The sequence below is a fragment of the Varroa jacobsoni genome, unplaced genomic scaffold (assembly GCF_002532875.2).
Source record: "Varroa jacobsoni isolate VJ856 unplaced genomic scaffold, vjacob_1.0 scaffold_968, whole genome shotgun sequence".
NCBI classification, from domain to species: domain Eukaryota; kingdom Metazoa; phylum Arthropoda; class Arachnida; order Mesostigmata; family Varroidae; genus Varroa; species Varroa jacobsoni.
Window position 1 is genome coordinate 150,028 of NW_019213870.1, and position 20,357 is coordinate 170,384.

At 39.4% G+C, this 20,357-nt stretch overlaps 1 protein-coding gene and 1 long non-coding RNA gene across 4 annotated transcripts in view; one reads left to right on the forward strand and one right to left on the reverse strand.

The window, feature by feature from the left end:
- The window catches only part of LOC111265391 (adenylate cyclase type 6), a 58,664-nt gene that overhangs the window by 23,237 nt on the left and 15,070 nt on the right, over nucleotides 1-20,357 (forward strand). Inside the window, exons 3-11 of the mRNA XM_022842012.2 lie at nucleotides 3,451-3,628; nucleotides 7,336-7,496; nucleotides 8,525-8,885; nucleotides 9,936-10,085; nucleotides 10,345-10,466; nucleotides 10,989-11,131; nucleotides 15,236-15,332; nucleotides 18,945-19,103; nucleotides 20,033-20,244. Of these exons, the coding sequence (XP_022697747.1) occupies nucleotides 3,451-3,628; nucleotides 7,336-7,496; nucleotides 8,525-8,885; nucleotides 9,936-10,085; nucleotides 10,345-10,466; nucleotides 10,989-11,131; nucleotides 15,236-15,332; nucleotides 18,945-19,103; nucleotides 20,033-20,244 (1,583 nt within the window). The remainder of the gene's footprint in view (nucleotides 1-3,450; nucleotides 3,629-7,335; nucleotides 7,497-8,524; nucleotides 8,886-9,935; nucleotides 10,086-10,344; nucleotides 10,467-10,988; nucleotides 11,132-15,235; nucleotides 15,333-18,944; nucleotides 19,104-20,032; nucleotides 20,245-20,357) is intronic.
- LOC111265392 (uncharacterized) lies at nucleotides 3,026-18,983 on the reverse strand. Of its 3 annotated transcripts, none has more exons than XR_015313063.1 (4): nucleotides 15,371-15,830; nucleotides 14,209-14,455; nucleotides 12,361-12,516; nucleotides 3,026-3,337 (listed from the first exon to the last, which is right to left on the reverse strand). It is a non-coding gene; the product is annotated as an uncharacterized LOC111265392 (long non-coding RNA). The 3 variants fall into 3 exon arrangements; XR_002683453.2 differs by lacking the exon at nucleotides 3,026-3,337 and adding an exon at nucleotides 18,613-18,983 and having other exon boundaries at nucleotides 12,103-12,516; nucleotides 15,371-15,504; XR_015313062.1 differs by lacking the exon at nucleotides 3,026-3,337 and having other exon boundaries at nucleotides 12,103-12,516.

The following is a 20,357-nucleotide window of genomic DNA, read 5'->3' on the forward strand; positions in this document are numbered from 1 at the left end:
ATTATTTTTGCGTTTTACTACATCGGGTGAATCCGCAGGTTTTCATCACTAAGAAGCGTCGGTGATACCAGTTTCCTCGACGTAGAAATCTGGGAAGATCTGATTTCTGGTTTTCCATTGTCTCGTACCAGTTACTGATTTTGTATCCTTAGGTCGGCTAAACGGTAATAATAATGTGTTTCTATATAAATATTTCACTTGATAAGATAATATATTATTGTAATATAAGGTCGAGAGTCTTGTGGTAATCGCAGGTGTCAAACAATCATAAAGGTGTGATCTAAAATCAATATAATTTTTTCTATCCGTAGTAACAATACAAGGGCTTATCGCACATGCATATCATAGCTTCGTTTACAAGATGCAAAAGAGCCGTGTACGCATGAAAAACCGGTAGTCTGAAGAAGATATACCTAAATTCGCTATCATCCACTATTAAGAAAATAGTGGATGATGCAGCGTTCGATGTCGACATAATTATTTATAAAAAGTAATTAGTGCAAGTACAAGTTGCAATTGACGATTTCAATAACTTTGGGTAGTCACCAGAGCAGCTTCTTTCCATGGATTAGGTTTGGAGCAATACAGATTTAAAACGTAGTGCGAAACGCAGGACACGGCTGAGGAGAGCGTCGAAGGGGTCTCAGTGAAGCTCCTCTATGGAATACATACATATATTCAATATGCAAAAGCATGGCCTACGTTCGTTCGAGACCTCGTGTCTAGAACGCCTATTACGTGTCCCATCTTTCTAATTGCCACGTAATCGCGACAGGCGGCATTCCTTCCAACTACTAGATGGATTACGGGGCGTCAATGGCTCCTCGAAATCGTTTGATATCTTTGCGCCAAGCTATGGTTGTGTTACTTATTCCAGTTATTTCAACATTAGCCTTAGTACGGCCAACGCGAAATAAGCAAGCTGCAACGTTTGATATTTTCAGCGAAACGTTCGCCATGCATCAAAGATTACGCTCACTTATTATATATGACGCAGCTCCCCTGCCTCGAGTCACTCATGTTCGACAAATTTCGAATCAATTTCATTGATTGCTGCTTTAATAGGCTTTCTCCAGTAAACAGTAAGATAATAGCAATATGTATCTTTCAAGAGCATAAGGTTTAGTCTGTACCTAGATATTCCCTTCACACTTACGAGCACTCTACAAGGCTTCTTCAGCATGATGATATAGAGCTCTGAATCCACATGGAGGAATAAGTGATTTCCATAGTTTGGTGTATTTTCTTTGCTGGAATACAGCCGTAGAATTGCTCGCAAAGGCAATTTGAGTATTAGTGTCTGTTGTATATGGCCACTGTCAAATTTACTGGTGAAAAGCTTTTGCCATAGTTGGCTGGCGTATATACTGCGATCGAAGGAAGGCACAGGTAGTTTTAGATTATTTCTATCACATGAGTTTCAAGTACATATAAAATCAAGCGATAACATGATAAAGACAAGCGATAACATGAGCCTACTAAAGAAGAGTAAACAAGCGCCATTTAAGCATATGGCACAATTACGATACCAAATTCAGACACGGTTCTATTAATTGCAAAAGCTTTTCCTATCCGACACTGTTCATAACGCTCCAATCGTGAGCGAAGCTACACACAAAGGGAGAGGAAACGGTGAGATTCCCAGGTTTTTCTGAACTCTCTTAGTGGCAGCAAACCTCCATAAACAAAATAGGAGCCATTGTGAAAAGCGCATGCTTATGCAGTCTTTCTCCGTAAGACGAAGAAAATTTTTATTTGTTCTCACCAAGCTACTCGACGGCCAGTTCCCTTTGTCGACTGATCCAATTTCTAGCCATTTGTTCTTATAGATGATCGTCTACGTCACTCTGTTATGCGTTGCGTCGTACGTCCGTCTATTCAGTAGAACAAGTATAACTTGAATGGTGATATCACATGTCATACATAAATCTTACCTATATAACATTTAACTACTATAATTAACTCACAGTTACATAGGTCAATCTTAAGTATCATATACGCAATACTCATTTATCGTATAGTACATATGCGATACGCGTTATATATAATATCAGTGCTAACAAACAGTAATATGAATTAAGCAATTAATATTTGCTTGAATTAAATTTTAATAAACTTAAACATAAGTCTTACAACATTCATAGAAGAGGAATTTATTTCCAAAATAGGAAATAACTTCATTTAGACAGAGTACGCGGTCATATGCCACTGTAATCTGAAAAAAAAGTACCATAACATGATAAAGTAACGTATAGAAAACTCCCGACGCCGGAAGGCGTCTGCACGTTATTTACGAGAGAATTTGAAAACAAACAAGGAATACAACATGAGGAAACCGCAGAAGCCCGCCCAAAGTGTTACGCGTATTTAATCACAGCATCTGGCATTCGTGTTTCGTGCCACCTATATTTATAACTAGATTGTTAGATCTCTTCCACTGTCAAGGACAACAAAAGCGAGGAAAGGAGTTTCCGTCTCATCAGGGCCAGCTAATCCTAGTTGCAGTTGAATTCTGTAGTGCTAAGGTCTACGGAGTCGAATAATGTCGTTTGTCAACCTAGAAAATATTAAACCGTTTGGTAGTGGTTTTGTATAGTTCTGCCATGTCAAATTGACTGATCTTAGCATCGTTTACCTTTTTTAGACTTGGCTAGTACTTGTCCAATTGCCTCCGCGTCTGCGTCTGGATTTCCGGCCTCATCAATCAATTTTCCGAGCTTTCGGGCGATTATCGCTATTCGATCATCGTAGCATAGGGGAATTAAAATTGGGGTGTTTTTTTTTTTATTGTTTGATAACTCTGATTTGAACAAGCTAAATTACATTAAGTTTTTGGTCTCAGCGGGTGTGTATCATGATTTCGTGTGGGTTTATATTTGGGAAGTAACTAGGTGAGAGGAGGATAAAATGAAATAGCCCAGTAAAATATTATAGTTTTAATAGAAGTTGACTTTAAATGATATCCTGCATTAATAATATATTAAAACAAATCCATAAAAATCTATACTGCAGATTATGAAAGAAATTCAGTTCAACTTTCAGCGATGTTAAGTTCTGTCGGAATAATCGCAAAAAGATCTATGCCTTCAAGTGATGGCTGAGGTCAAAAATTAATCCAGATTATCGAGCTTCTAACATCGATTTCCCTTGAATGCCGCGCTACTAAAATGTAAATCACCTTACCTCTACATCCAAGCTTATATATTTGCTATTTTAATGCTTACGTTTTTGTTTTCATATTACGAATTCATTAGAGTTTTGATCGAATATTTTTGCCGAGTCGTCCGCGTTTCACGTTTACGCTGAAGCACCTGCACCTTCTCCAACTTTCTCCTGCCTGAAAACATGCCGTCACGTTTGTGTCGTATTTAATTGGACACCCATCGGGGCTCATAATTCTCACTAATATTCTAATACTCAGTATGTCTTGTTGCTTTTATTCTGTTGCAGATATTTTCTCCACCTAAACAAACGTAGCGTGTCGGCCCTAACGGGGATGATGAGCCTGATATGTCTTCTTGTCGTTGTTCTTGAGTTGGTCATATACCAACGGTTCTCGCCTACTTTCATCGCCGCCCTTGGGGCTCTGAGCCTTCTCTACCTCGGCATCTGCTACCTCAGCCTACAGGTGCCACCACATAGGCGACAACGTGCTTAGATATCATTGTTGATAGCAGAGACACTTCTCGTCCACGCACAAATGAGGCCAATAAAAATGGATTAGTTATGGCCCTAGGTGAAAGTAAATATTCGGACCTTAGGTAGTAAACGCTCGATCACTAGGAAGATGGCAATACTTATTTCATAGTATAGTTGTTCAAGGATTTTCCTTTGAGGCATTCCTATTAAAGGTACGCACTGGGCTTAAATATTATTTCAATTCTGACGGGGTATTACAGCGAACAATGGTACTGTGAAAAGACTTGCATATATATGTAACAAAACGACGCATAGATATATTCAGTGTCCTCGATTGGTAGATTTGTCCTCAGTATCCGTTGGGAAATCACGAATGTATAACATTGAAAAAATCAGTTTCGATTAACAGTAATTATTAACGATCTACCTTTGTTGCACACCGAGTCGAACAATGATGTGCGTCATATGGCCTTTGGCGTTATGATCTATTCGTAGGAAGTCACAAAACTGCGTTCCCACCTAGCTTCAGAAACGCGAAAAGACAGGGGTTTAACAGGTCGAACGGTGTCCGGGGTTCGTGGAAAAAAAGGCACCGTTAAGGAATCAATATCCAAAGGCCGTTCTGTTGCTATACGATCCAAATACAAGCTTGGAGCCTCGCAGGCAAGGCTTTGCTTGTTAAGTCTAGCCGCTCAGAAAAAGAATAATGCTAGGAATCGATACTTCTGTTGTTTTGCTTCACTGATAGCCGTAGTTTTATGCTAGTGACAGGGCAATATAAGGTCTGCCAACGGGCCTTGGATAATCTATCACCGCCACAACCATTATACCAGCAAATGGATATCTAGACAGACTTGACTAAGGCTCGAAAGCACCGTGGAAGGGAACGTGCCAGTTGAAGCCGAAAGCCTATCGAGTGACTCGTGTTGAATCGGCTCCCTATGAGCAGGCCAGTACTGTTATCCAGCGTCCCTTATGGAGTGGGCGATCACGCCAACCCACGCAAGTTTTAAATACCCGGATGGATTCGTGCTGCTTTAGTTCATGATCAGCAGCTCCGGTTGCATTCGAATGCTGATGGCCAATTCGATGAAGTCAATGTTATTATAAGCTTCATTATTACAGTTCAACGCCGGAAACAGACTGTATACGATAGTTGAGTGCTCCGAAGCAGAGGGCGTTCGCGAGGCCTCTTTACCGACTTCTCTATGCGGAAATCCACATTTGTTGATGGTTATGTAGTATTGCCTTTATCGAAGGTTTAGCTGTCACGATAAATATAGAGAAGGTGGATTATTCCACAGAATCCAATGAAATGGAACGGCTATAAGCGTTAAAAGCAATTTTGCCTTCTTAAATTGTTTTGTTTTCTATACGAACGGTTTGTTTCGTGGGTCGAAAACCGGTGAAGGAGCAGATGTTTAACTGTCCCGGATGAATCTGTTTCGACAGCGGCAGGATTTAGCTTTGCTCGACTAATATGAACGGGGCATAAATTAAATAAACGCTTTTTTGAGTTGTCGTTAAAGCAAAAGATGTTTAGAAGTGTAAATAAAGAAAAATGTGTATCGCTTCGTATTCAAACGCTCGTATTCATATGCTCGAAATTAAAAACTTACCGTTTCATTTAGGTTGGTCCAACCGGTCGGTCTAAAACATTTCAGGTTAAGCGTTTACTCATCACAAGCCTAAATGTATCGCTAACAAGTGCACAGACAAACAGCAATTGTCTGCAGAACTCCTGACACTTGATGAACAGGTGGCACCATTTAAGTTGGCCACGATGGTCTAAGAGCCTTCTTAAATGGCAGTAATTAGCAACAAGTCGAGAACCTCTGGATGAATTTGTAGTCGATTGTAGCAACTGCTCGTTATATTTCCAAATGTATAAATCCCGCTTTGAGGGAGGCTCCTAAGTGCTGACAAATAACAGCATATTATTCGAGGTATATAATAGAGGCCAACTCGTTAGGTTTAGCGGGCTACGAAGCATTGGCAAAAAGCTGGGTAGTAGCAGCCGCTTAACTTACCCACGCCACACAGATTGACTGTGCCAGGCCTGCACACGTTGACACTCCGCATGTTTTCCTCGTATAAGGTAGTGGCACTAGTAATTACAATTATCTTCGCCTTTTCCCATGGACAATACGAAGCAAAAGCGACTCGGACGCTCACGCAAACCGCAACCTCAGATTATATCATGCCTGATCTAAGTCAGAGCCAGTGACCGACATCGGATTATGATAACGTCGTTCAGCCGTTTTGTAACTTCCATTTACCTAAATTGTGTGTTATAATGCTAAGTGAGCGTACTACTATTGCAGCATATCGACCAGACGTGCCGATGGGACTATTTGAATGCTAAAGGGGGTGAAAAGTACATTTCTATCTGCAAAAATGCTAAGTATTTTACAGAATGAATACAACGAAGTAGGTTGGATAAAGCCTCTGTGATAATAAGGCACACTACGGTATGGATGAGGCAATACGTAGGCGAGTACAGGATAATCGAGGCTAGGTTAAAACGCATGAGGCCAAATGTTGCGGTCAAGAACCGTTACGATAAAATAGTTCAAATACTGAAATTTGCAAAGACACTGAGATTTCATTTAGCATTGGCGCCGATCTGTAGAGCTACTAAATGTAAGTAGTACCTAACTCTAATGAAGTCTAGAGGGACTGCGATGAAGCCGCAATTGGAGCATAGCTAAAGATGGTGAAATAATTGCGCAGTCGGTTAACTAATGCTGTAGGGTTGGTGAATTTTCTTGCATAAAGATCAAAAGCTAGAGTTCATTTACTTAATTTTTTATTTACTGGACCCCTCAAGATCTACATGTTCTTAACCAAGACCTGACACTGTCTAAAAAATCAATAGCTTAATAAAGCATTATGTTGTTTTTGTTGGCGTTAATGATGATGATGATGATGTGTATAGATTTGTTCTGTGATGAAATAAAAAGTGTTCCTATGTATGGGTACTTTTATGGGTTTCAGCTGATCAATGAATCAACTCGAAAGTGGGAGATTATCATTTCTACGAAGCGGCCAGTTCTACAGTTTGTCCACACTGGAAAGGCTATGATTTGTCTTCGCAAAAAATAATTTCGCTCTTCTTGCAAATTCCCTTTATAAATACAGGCCGTAAAACGGTCGCGAGCAAAGGGTTAGATAGAAATAAATAGAGGGAATCCAGTGATAAATGTTGGTCGTACGGTGGTGCACTTTATTAACTCAGAGAATAGTTTAATCGTGTTTTAAAATAAACCGAAGCGCGATATATTCAACCCTAGGTAAACTATGTGTTTTTCGGTGTTTAGCGAACCGACCTAGAAAAAAAAACTCACAAGTCAAAGCTATCTTAAGCTGCATACTTGAACACGGTAACATGGCTTTTGCTAAATAGCTTATGTATAGATATAAATAAATAATAGTTTTTTGTAACATATTCAACGGGAGGGCTAGACTAGTAGGTTGTTAGACCTAGGTAATCCCGAATGCTCTTGGGAACAGCTATTTTCGACAGTGCTGTCCGCGAGTTCATGTCCTTTAACACTTTTCCTAGCTAGATATAAATACAGGTTGCAAGCAGATGCTTAGTTTCTACAAATCCTAACTACAATTTAATCTAAGTTAATCATAATTCACACACTTCGTGTGAGCATAACGGCCGATGCGTTTTTGCTTGATTTTCAGTCGTTTTTTCAACAAACTGCACTTGTGCTGAGTAACCATGTGATCCTGGCGAGTTTTGTGAGTCTAGCGGCCCTTTTAGCAGTAGACATTATAGATGTGACGAGAGACGGTACATCTCCAGAGTATCAGGATGAAAAGTACCATACAAAGACTAGCCCAAGGTAATTCCTTTGCATTTGAAAACATTCGATAAGAAGAAAAAGAACAATCGCCGAATTCCAATAAGGTTTAAATTCAATACGATCCGTAGTTGCATCTGGTGATATTCTCTCTGAGACAGTTATTCACTGTTACTACAGGCAGATTTATATATGAACACATATCATACAGATATTCCTCACCAGTTTGTTTTTATACAAAGTTAATTGTGTACCATTTTTATACTTTCGCTATGAAGTATGCGCAGCATCTTACTTAGGAGAACATATATCAGTTAAACCGTCCTTTAATGTGTCTGCAATTTTGCGGTTGTTAGAGTCATAGATGTCAGCCCTGTATAGGTCCTATTATCGATAGCCTACACCTAGAGTACCTACTTCACCTCCGACCGCATTGCTAGTTTAGGAAAGGCCAAGAGGACTCCTTCTGTTGTCGGCCTCCTTTACGGTACCCTTTAGGGCATCCAAGCATTTTGTAGACAATGGGTGAGATTTAGACGTACCGTTTTTAGGATCCGATGCATAGGGGGAATTTTACGCATGAGATTTTCGTTAGGCTGTTCCTGCTACACTAGCGAGAATGCATACAGGCTAGCGCCAAGATAGTTCCGATAATGCAAAACTGGGTGGAGTAACAACATGTAGAAAATCATTTTATGACTAATGATTCTACCAATGACAGCGAAATCCACACCTTTTAAGTAAACGCTAGCAGGTATGTATATTACTATAAAATAATTTATAACAACAACATTGTAAGGATTTGCTGAGTAAAGGAGCATCGAAGCGTCACAAAGAAGAAATTTCTTAACGCCATATTTTAGGGAGACGTTTCTACTGCACTATTCCATATACACATACCCCATAAGGTAACGAATATCTTTTGGCTAACGAATATATTTGAAAGGGTCGTTATCATCACAGATTTTATTAAACAAGAACATGTCCGCTATGTGTGAGTCTAACAAGCAAAAGAATTTGCCGTATAAATCGCTGCGATTGGTATAATTATAGATATTGTATCGTCCTAGGTTGTACTCGGGTTTATGGCTGTGCATGCTCTTAATCTACAAAGCCTACACGCTAGTCCCGGTTCGTCTAACGACGAGTGCTCTAACGGGTGCAACAATCTTGGCTGCCTATATTGGCTGCGAATGGCTGGCTCTCGAGCGAGGCTGGACTCGTTCGGTCTCCGGATCCGGAGCGACAGGCACTCACTACAGCGGTTTTGGCTCTGGAGGCGGAAATGTTAGCAATCACAGTTTGCCAGAACAAGCTACTCAGAAGGTATTCGACTTTGTCAGTAATGGTAGTTCACCTATCAGAGTGATAGGTTATTCAGGATACGCCGATGCAAATACTCAGACAGGCTCCAGAACCGCGATAAATCTTGTAAGCATGCCGTTTTCCTTGGTTTATTTGCGTTTCGTTAATTTTGCATGGTTCTTATAGCTATCTGGTTTATAGATCACCCTGCTTGTTCGGTATGTGTGTGTATGTGTGTATATGATCGTGTACAATTCTGCATCTATAATAACTGTTGCGTGATTTACGTGTGCTTCGTCACGTTCGGTAAGTGTATCAAAGCTACACGTAAACAAGCACTTTCAACGTACGTATTAGTATTTCTTTTTCTAGATTGAGCATATCCGATCCTCGTTTTCTTTTGTATCAGAATACATTTTTTCATTACACCAAACTTGTAGTATTTTTATGTTTCCATATTGGCGCTTGATATCGGCCAAATATCCTGTTCTGCGATCTGCTCTGTTAACCTTTATTGAAATATAACATGACATGCGGCCATTGCTTTTTTCCAAAAAAGCAGCGATGAAACGCCTTTTCTGAATGTTGAGATGATAAATCTGAGTCAGTTGCCCGTACAGACACTATCTGCTAATGGTATTATGGCAATAATCTCTGAATTATAGTTTCGTATTGCTAGTCTTTTCTTAGGAAAAAGTTTTAATTTACCATTTGTGTTACCAATGTTAGTGCTACTGCGCAGTCTCAGTATATGTTATCTTCTTTCAGCTATTCAGGTTAGCGAGGTATGTACTTATAATACAGGATAGGTAGCAGCTAGTCTGAACGGTCTTGAACGTCGTGACAACTTCTAAGCCAAAGAACCTTTGTTTATCGACATATTTCTATAAGCTCTCTCGGAACGATAGAGCTACGCTGAAATCTTATTACTTATATCGTCTGTAGGTATTCTGGGCCTCATAAATTAAATAAACTTGGATGTTTGGCCCAACTTCAGACGTCCTAATTCCTACGAATTAAATGGCCTTAGCGCCTATTCCACAAGCAAGGTTCAAATAAGATCATAATATTCGAAGAATCTGTGTAATTTTAAAAAAGTTTAAGTGGTTTACTTGTTTTCAAGTTACAACTCGCCGGCTATATTGCCTTTTCTTTGCCTCGTTGGTGTATATCCAGCTCTTATTCGATTTGCTAATGTTGCTGGGTGCAAATGGGATTGCGGCCTTTTCACATTACCCTTCGAAAAGGTCTCAGAAACAGGCTTTCGTGGAGACTCGTGGTTGCATCAAAGCCCGTCTCAACATCCAACGAGAAAATCAAAAGCAGGTAATTCTAGAATTTATTGAAGTTACATGTACAATTTAGTATAACAGAAGTTTGCACAAAAACAATGGATACTTCATTTGAACTTTGCGACCTTTTCGGCAGTAATAACAATATATTACGAACTACCTTCTGCCGCTTATAAATTCACATAACTGCACAGCAAGTTCAACGCCGATGCTTTCAGTTATTTTGTGGAAGGTTGAATTGAACGCTTGACAGTTATGTACAGAATTGTTTAGTTTGTCTTATTGTTTATCAGGAACAACTCCTGCTGTCGGTGCTACCCCGCCACGTGGCCCTTGAGATGAAAGCAGACATAGTGAACAAGCCGCAAGATTCGATGTTTCACAAGATCTACATTCAGCGACATAATAATGTGAGGTAAAAGAGTCGACTAATTGGTAATATATTCATGTACGTATATATTGTTCCGCGTACAAATATATACGAAACAGCCTAGAGGTCACGTGACCTTTTAGAGGGTGGAATTTTTAGCCAACTGTCCAGAGACCGTTGGGAGACGGTATAAAGCGCATATATATACATTCTGTATTAAAAGCAAAACCTACAAAACGTTTTAATTGTACCAGCTGCAAAGGTAACAAACGGATGTTAGATGGTTCGATGTCCTGTTTAAACCTAGTTACAGTGCTCGTCGAATTATATCCCAAACGAAAAATACCGTTAATTTTGCACTACCGTAAACGTGCTACGCAGCGCCACTTGCTGGCAAATATCTAAAAAACGCTAATTCAATGGCTTGAAGGTTCGATCTCGTTCAGTCAACATTGTCTAGACGCAACGGCAGTCCTGCAATTTTTGTGGCTTGACTGAATGTCTCATTTATAACTTTTGAATTTTATTGCAAGAGGAAGCTTAACTTAGCTTTTTTTTTTATTTCAGCATTCTATTTGCGGATATTTGTGGGTTTACCTCGTTATCATCTCAGTGCACAGCCGAAGAGGTGGTAAAAATGCTCAATGAATTGTTCGCACGTTTCGATCGACTGGCCGCTGAGAACCACTGTCTCCGAATTAAGATCCTCGGTAGGTCGCTATAAAAAAATGGTCTGAAGAAAATTTACAACATTCACTAATTGGGCTTTTCTGGAAAATCATCTGGTACATACGATCCACCTTTTCGGGATGCCAGCTAATCCGCAGCAGCAGATTCTTTATATTACCTTATTCCTATCCTTTTCTATAATGTCAACAGTAGTTATGACGCACGCAGACAATAAATACTGCCGATGTAGTTCCATTACAGCAAAAATGTCTATATATACATGGACGAAGAGTGACGTTGCGCGCAAGCAAAAGCAAGATATACGAATCATATAGGTGGTTTTTAACCGTTCCCACGGAATAATTGCCGTTTACCCTTTACGCGTCATAGTGATTTCTGGATTTGTCGGGATACCAACAACACTTTTAACTAATGACTAAACATTTCTAGAATGTTGTAAATGTAAATTCCTGCTTGCAAAGCTCGCTAAAGACAATTTGTCAAAGCTAGCTCAAAAAACCAGTTTCGCACAGTCCGAGTCTAAAGATTCGATTCGAAGGACTATCCCTCTTTCGTACGGGTAGATAATGCACATAAGTTCCAATTAGAGAGCGTGTTCCGCTTTTCACGACCGTATTGTACGTGGATTCTCTCCGGTTTTATCGCAACTGTCGTTGTCCGACAGATGCCGTTGACATGTGTTGTTAATGGCCAATATTGCGTAGATTGTCGGCGAGCGTTGGTGGTTACGAAGTGTAGCCCTTAATAGAAACACGTATAATGAAGCTCCTTCCCGACGTGTCGAGTTAGATCCATTGTTTAAGGAGTCTCGTTTTGTATCATGACGTGTTGAGTTCTGTATTGGCGACATCTATGCAGTGTTAGAATCATTATGTGTTCCTCGTAGTCGGTAAAATAGCACCCCTTTTCAGTGCGTCTATACTTGCTTGGCAGAGGGCGTATCATTCGGTAAGGATATGTAATTTTACATTTGGCCTGCATAAAGGACCCCTGCCCGAGTAAGCCATCCTTCTGTGGACGGGCAATTGGATAAATTGAAAATCCGAAAAGTGAGATAGGAAAGTGTTTTTGAACCATGTTTATTATTATCGTGCTTTGGAAATAGCAGGGGTTAGATTGGATTACTTTTATGCAGTGCGATCCATACAGCTTTTTTTTAGTGATACTAGTTAACTCATAAATAAGTTTTATGGTGTAATAAATTACTTTGAAAAAAAACGTTTGACGCTTTGTAGAGTTAGCGCCATACCTTCATGCATGATCCGCCTTCTTCATGAGAGCGCTATAACCAGATAATGAAAGTGACTTCGGGGCATTCGGGCAAAGAATACATTGGCTTCTAACTTCATATATCAGCGTTTCTCTATACTTCTCCCGCTCAGCGATGTGCTTTATTTATATCGACCTGGTGGTAAACAAAAAAAAAACTATTACTTATGTTATTTTTCATTAAAAAATATTAATAATGCCTTACTAAACAGATATAGATTGTGGCCAAGATTTTCTATAGCAATTTCATCGAATTTTTTGTGAATATTAATGAACAAGAGGACCGACAATAAAAGTAACTATAGTTTCCAGGTAAAGTTCTGATTAAGGAAACCGCTAAAAACGATCCGTCTGTTTCTAAATTCTCATAGAGCTCTATCGGTTGGAGGGCGATCAGACGAGAAAGTAGAATTTAGTTGAAAACACCTGTGGTTTAAATAGATTGTAAACAAAAAAAGGATTACGTCTTCGTTTTGCAAGTGAACGGCATTGACTAAGCCTGCTGTATATTATTAAATCGAGACACGACAAGAGCCCGTACAATTCCTAAGGCCAATGGCAAATATAACAAGGACAATATCTACTTGTCATAATCTGAAATTACAAGAAAAGTTCGCCTCGGCAACGGAGCGAGCATAGCCATTTACAAACGTAAAGAGATCTTTCATTTACATTGCGCGTGGAACGCATCTAGCCGTTTCTGTGTAGAGTGCAGGCACAATCGCGAAAATATAAAAAAAAATCATAACAATCATTTTTTCTGTTTGTGATTTTTGCAATCCTTTAATTATTATCATTATATAAATAAGTTTTTTCGAATGATTTATTTTTACATCAGGCATCAAATGGGACCAGCCCCCATTAGACGTTTAAGCGGAGCATGCATTGCTGGACTTATTTTGGGCTTTTCCAATAGACCTATAAAATGGCGCAGCAACCAAACAAGTACATATTAACCGGCACAGTAATAATACCTTATATTTGTTAATGTATTATTTTTTTATGGACTCTTTACTTTTCTAGCATCTGGTGATTGTTTCTGCCAATGTAGAGATTTCAACCGACGTGGCGTTGTAGTAATGGTTGGTATAGGAGGGCACTTGGAACCATATTAACTGGCCGGACCATGAACCGTCCTGATAACAGGAAGGATTCACTATGCGGGATAAGCGGACTTCCATTCCAGCAATAGTCGTGCTAAATATAATACCCATAGAAAGCTTTGCTTACGAAACATTTGGAGTTCATTTTCGTAACGTTGTTTCTACAAGCTTCTCCTTGTCTTATCTTGTCTCCTTACTTAAAAAGGCAATGGCAAGTGAGCTAAATATGAATTTTCTAAATGTGAAATGGTTATCTATCGCAGCTTTCAAACGTATTCAAAGACGCTCCTCTCTCAATTGGCAGTTAAATATGTTTATGAATGATGTATGAAATGACGAACTATCTAGAAATATTCTTTTCTTTGTCGAGAAAAGGATTTCTCTAAGAGGACGTGCGTCTGAACGCCAACACAGCACCCGCAGGATAAACTGAAACTATTTTAGGGTCATCTCTAGGAATAATATGCGTCCCCATGTTTCGTCACCTAGAAAAAGCTACCTCTCGTAAGAGCTAATTACAGCAGAAACTGTGCTGACGAGGACACTGTATGTAATATATTTTCCCAATATCAATTTAATTCCGATAGGACATCGCATATGGGATTTTTTCCTGGATGAAAGGCAATTTCTTAATCCATTGGAAATCGAAACACCTGTAAAAGGGTTTGCTCTGGACTTCAATAAAAATTCGTAGTACTGACTTGTTGTATTTGGCAAAGACGTACCTAAATCGGTGCTACTAGGGAAATCTCGTTTTGCAATAGCCTATCATCGGCTTTGCGTTCCCGCAGAACCGACAAACACTCGTTCTTTCTACACAAAGTCCTCGAATCTGCGCCTTGACCTCTGAAACTGCAGCGGAATCCTGCTGGCGGTCCTGTTCCTTTTGGTAGTTTCGTAAGGATTTTTCGTGAAGAAGTTCCATGTATTAGGCTCGGAATCTTTCAGGTAGAATCAGGCTCGAAAAGCCACCTGTAGGTATAGTCGCACTCAAAACACGGCATGCTTGACAGAACATTGCTAACCTCTAGCGTACAGCTTATGCGCTCGGCCTCGCCTCCTGGGCTTTATATGATCAAATAAAAGCACGCAGCCCTCAGACGCTTCCACTGCGTCGTCTCTTGCCTGCTATCCCACGACTGTCACCAAAATTAAGCTGATTAATACAGAATTTCTTGTTGGCGGGAACGGGTGCCTTGCAGTTATTCGCTTTCTTCCGTATGTAGCCGTTTTTTTTTCATATATATATATATATATATATATATATATATATATACATATATATATATATATATAATGATCCGTACATTATAATGTGGATTAATAAATAACTATACCCCTGTGGCTATATAAACGTAGAACGAGTTAAATGCTCGTTCCTGCCAACCAGCTAAGCCAATTTATTCCAGAGGAAACGGCACATAATTGATAACCGAAAACTTTCACTTGATTTAACAGATTATTTTTCACATGAGAATAAGATTTATACACCTATAGTTTTATCTGAGATCCTTTAGGTGTTTACTCATCTCACATCATAGACACTTCACTTATTAAGATTTTATAAAGAAGACACAGCACTCCGAGTAATGCTCGAACTTAAGCATAGATATAAAATAGCAACAATATTGTTTCGTAGATTTAGCCGAAGGTAATTAAATTTGTAGGGTTATGCCGTATCGGAACTTTGGAAGTGTTGGGAGAGACTTTAATAGTATACGATTATCCCTAAAACGGTGCGATCATTTACAGGTGACTGCTACTATTGCGTCTGCGGTTTGCCGGATCCTCGGCCAGATCATGCTCATTGTTGTGTTGAAATGGGGCTCGATATGATCGAAGCCATAGGGTAGGTTGACAACTGTAAGGAAAAAATAAAATACTTACCTCATTTGATGACCTAATGATGATGATTGAAGATCGTCTTTCCATCTATACGATTACCGATCGACTAAATAGTCCAAGTTTCAACGTTCCGAATACAGACGCGCTCGGTTAATGGCCAGTGGCTTTACTGATAACTGTGAACAAACACATTTTTTCCAAATTATAGTCGAACTATTCCGAGCAGAAACTTAATTGTCCAACATAGAACTCGATTTTCTACTCGAAGCCGATGGAATTTAATTTTTTCATCATCATCATTTACTTCTACTTAGAAAGACCGCGTACAAAAAAAAGAGTTAATATGATAAGTTTGAGGTAAAGTGAGACAGTAGCAGAAACACAGCTTAAATAGATACACCTAGTGACAAATGGCAGATACAGCGTTTGTGGAACAAATGTATAAACTTAATTTCGATTGAGTCGATAGATAGACACACGGTTGCTACATTGAGAGTGGCCTTATTTCAGGAACCGTGCGTGCTGGCAAATAGCTGCGACACTACTATAATCGGATCTGAATCTATCGGATATTTAAATTGAATTGCTCGTGACATTTGCACGGGTATCAGAAAAACTGAAGTGGTATTTGAACTCTGTGTCGTTGCTTTTTTTTGAGTTAGTACGTTTAAGCAGTTACGAAATCTTTGAAAAAAAAAAGCATTTATCTCGCTAGATTTTCTCGTGAGCCGTTTGTACCAAGCTTTGTTGTTATATACTCAAATCGAATCATAGGGACAGAAATGGATCTTATTAGAGGACCTGAAGCTTCCGATGTTATTTAGGCCTGAGAAGTGCCCGACAGCCAGTCAAAGTTCTGCGCAGCAAAATAGTCATTAAGAAGCTAGTAGGCACTTACATTGATTTCCGTTTTAATGACGGCACATTACTAGGATACTACAGCGGTTGGGAGTCGGATCCACCGAAAACAGATCTGATTCTTCGCCAATCATGTAATTACAAATAAGCTTTTCTTCGTACCGGCAGTAATGAAACGCTGTACAAAAGTGCATGGGAGAGCTTAAAATGCATGATTAAATTTAGCTGTATAGATATCGCGTTAAGTGGGCTTTCAGGAGTGCCTGGGTCTATTTTTGACTAAGTGTTGAATGGCTGACATGTCTGAGAGGAAAAAATTGTTTACTCGAGCATAAAATGACGAGGAGCTTGACCGGAATTCGAACCAGTTGCTGCATAGCATTAAGAAGATATGGATTTATTATCTTTATATGGACGATGATTTGAGATACTGGTTATTCTCCTCTGCTCTTTAAATCGTGATTTCCTACAGGCATTTAAGCAAACTTGGACCATGCGTCATCCAAACCTAGGTTGTGTATATATATTTTTTGGATAGTAACTGTAGCTGCTTAAAAAGATCGACGATCTCTGTTTCTCCAAAACCACTAAATGCGAAAAAGCTAAGTCGATAGAAATATTCTAGCTATAGTTTGGCTAGCCTATGGTTTATATCCGTACCTAGAGCGAGGTTAAAATGCCTTGATTGTTGGTCTAGATAGAATAAATAGTACCTACTTGTGCCATACGTATAGAATTATGTTTTATAATATCAGAACTACCCCCTATTACACATACGATAATGGTATTAGCACTTTGATGTTATTCAACTAAGCCGTTCTTCGGTCAACCGTCGTATCTTTATGTGCAGTAAGGCCAGTTAACCTGTTGATTAGTCCTTGACCTTTATTCGTATTGCCCACTCGTTTCTCAGGGATGATTTGAACTATGTTTCGCAGCGTAATAGACCTTTCGCTGAAACAGTAATTTGGAAATAAGAAGCTATTGGGCTCATTCTTTTTTACGGTCAGCGAAATTATTGTCTAGGTTATTGGAAAGCATCTCGAAACACTAAGTCCCGCGTTACCTTTGAGAAACCCTCAAAGCTTTACTATTTGCGCAAGAGCATAGTTCATTTACCTAGAAGCAATGAAATCGTCCCTCCAAGGCCTGCTTAGATCGGGCTCGAATGGGGTCGAGTCATGTTTATTCCTCTGTTTTTATGCTTATTAATATTGTTTACTGTTCTGTGTTCATTAAAACTCTTCTAACGAGACGACCTCATCCAGGAAATTTGCAAGAATAACATAGTATTTTTTCATTCAGATTGACGGAATGGTTCCTGTCCAGTAATAATTATAGGTCTGCATAAAACACGATTATAAAGCTCGTAATGACCTTTGTCGTATATTATTCGGTTATAAGTAAGCGCTAGCAGATCCTTAGCAAAGTGGGGCACCTTACCGGCCTGGATATTTCGAGTTTTACGTCTGGTACCTTGGGGGATGTATAAATCGAAACTCCCTCATTGGCCGTACGTAGGTGATGTTCTTCAGATTTTCGGACGGCATTCGATTGGGGCTGGAATACTTAAAAAGCTGTAGTAAACTATACAATAAAGTGTCGACCGATTTCACTTGCGGTAAGAACTAACAGCTGTAAAACGTGGAAGACAGAAACGATGAAATGTAGGTACAGTGCTACGTCGGCAGAATTCTATGAGCTTCGTCTACGAATGCGCAAATGAGTCGACATATTCGGCAATTACAATAACCCCAGGCGCAACGTTATTTCGAGCGTATATCGAATGCCAAAGTCACGTGTGTTTGCCGTACAAATTAGCAGCCCGCATGGCCTACTACTGAGAACGACAGCGAGTTTTTCCCAGATCAAAGTGGAGCTAACGGCATCTTGCCATATGCCTCTTTTCTCGCAAGACTCCTTAGTTCGTTTACGAAAAATCGGCTGGTCTATTGCTTTTATGCGGGCTGCTCTTTATCGGAAACAGAGGGAAATATCAGAAACACCCAGATACAAACAGAAAATAAGTGGACTAATACTAACTGTGAGTTTTTCAACACGAAAGAGAAATCACTAATGGAAAAACGTGCGTACAACACATCGGCGTATTCACGTAATCACTGGAAACGCTGTTCATGGCTTCCGTCATTTATTTTACATAAGCATTGACACCAGAATTCGAATAATATCTGTTTTTGTGTATGCTGTAAATTGTCGTTCCGTGGTGACGCGGAAACATGTGCTAAATCATAACCTCACAAATAGGATTAACTTGGTAGACTCTTAGTATATCTTGCGTATGCTTGTACCCTACAAATCGTATTTTTTCTTAGACAGTTAATAGTATTTATCCAACTAAGAGAAAAGTAAATGTCATACACATTAGTAAATCATAAGGTTGCTTTAGCGTATCTCTTCGTACTTACAAAGTTCAGCAGAGTGGCTCCGCTGGCTGCGAAAATAAAGAGACATCTAATAGGTGCAAATAGACAACTCTTCCCACTGTTGAAAGACAAATCTTTCACAGTTGGGATGCCTGTGGATTGAGGTTAACATAGTCTCTTGATTAAACGCCATTATTCCGCCGGAACTGTTTGTTTTAGAAATCGCACCGTAAGAGGAAACGAAAATAGGCTCGGGCCGCCAAAGTACCGAAACTTATGCGAAGTACTAATAACTATCATACAGACATAAGCATACATATGATCTAAAGTACACGATACAAAATCATTTTGGTGATAATCAATAAATTTGAAAGGCTGGTACGTGACGTTACGGGAGTGGACGTAAACATGCGCGTCGGAATCCACACAGGGCGTGTCCATTGTGGAGTTCTCGGGCTGCGTAAATGGCAGTTCGACGTTTGGTCAAACGACGTTACGCTTGCCAACTACATGGAGGCGGGTGGTATTCCAGGGTAAGCAGAGTGCATATATTTTCATATTCAAACTTAATTACTTCTTCAGTCATGATGTGTAGTATATTTCAGACTACTTAGATACGATTGCCAGTAATTTATTTCTATTATAATATATATATTTCTATAAATTAAGTTCATACCTTTAATTGAATACTGTTTCTATTGACCTTACAAGGATAAAGGTTAACTTACCAGTCGTGCTTCCAATAAACGGTGTGTCCTTTACAAAGAAATTAGTTTCCAATTTGGCTGCAAAACAGCGGACGAAATACCTACAGCAGTGTCTCTGCTATCCGTTGTCATTATTTGACTACTTTATAGTTTCGGGCTTTTAGTTACCGAGCCACCCACGGAAGGATCATACAGCGCAGATTATGCGTATATTAAAATTCAACGCTTGGATGGTCTAATTTAGATGCTACGTTCCAACGTAAAAAGGCTATCTCATTATTGGAAGCTGTATAGATTAGTATCCTTACCGCCTAAGTTAATACTGCTCGCGTTCGGTCGAGTATTGTAAACTTTAGCTTCTTGAGCGCCTTGTAACAGGTACTACGATCATGATACTAACTTGACTTACATTTGTTTGCTGTACTACCAATCATGACCTAAGAGTAACACTGTAATCAAAAGAAGGTTCAAGAGAAAATGCCGCCATGCACAAAACCTCTGACAAATATCTAGCTGTGACGAGAAGACTTTCTCTGATAAGTTGCTAACTTGCGAACAATTTGTGTGTACTTAAATTTACCTCGTCTGTTCTTTAGACATATTTAGCTCAGTAATAGCGAGAAGAGGAGGTTCGGGCTAATACTGACCACGGCTTTTTCATCTTGCCGAATAATCTGAATGGGGAATATGATGGAAGGCAATAAAATAGGTTCCTTTACTTTAGGAAACCATATATTTTCATTTCTTCTATACAGGAGAGTACACATCACTCAAGAAACCTTTATGTGTCTTGGAGATGATTACGAAGTGGAGGACGGCGATGGCGGGTCACGACATAATTATTTACGCGACAACAATATTCAAACATTTCTCATTGTGGCAGACGACGCTAAACGGCTTGCACAAAGCGGAGATCAGCACCAGAGCGGACTCTTACATTCAGTTTCGAAGGAGATTCGCATGATGGGTAATGTCTCAATGTATTATATATAACACTGATTTAAGACTGTTTGACAAAGTTGCATATGTCATCATTGTTTCTGCAGAAAACTGCGTGCATCACCAAGTGTATCAGATACT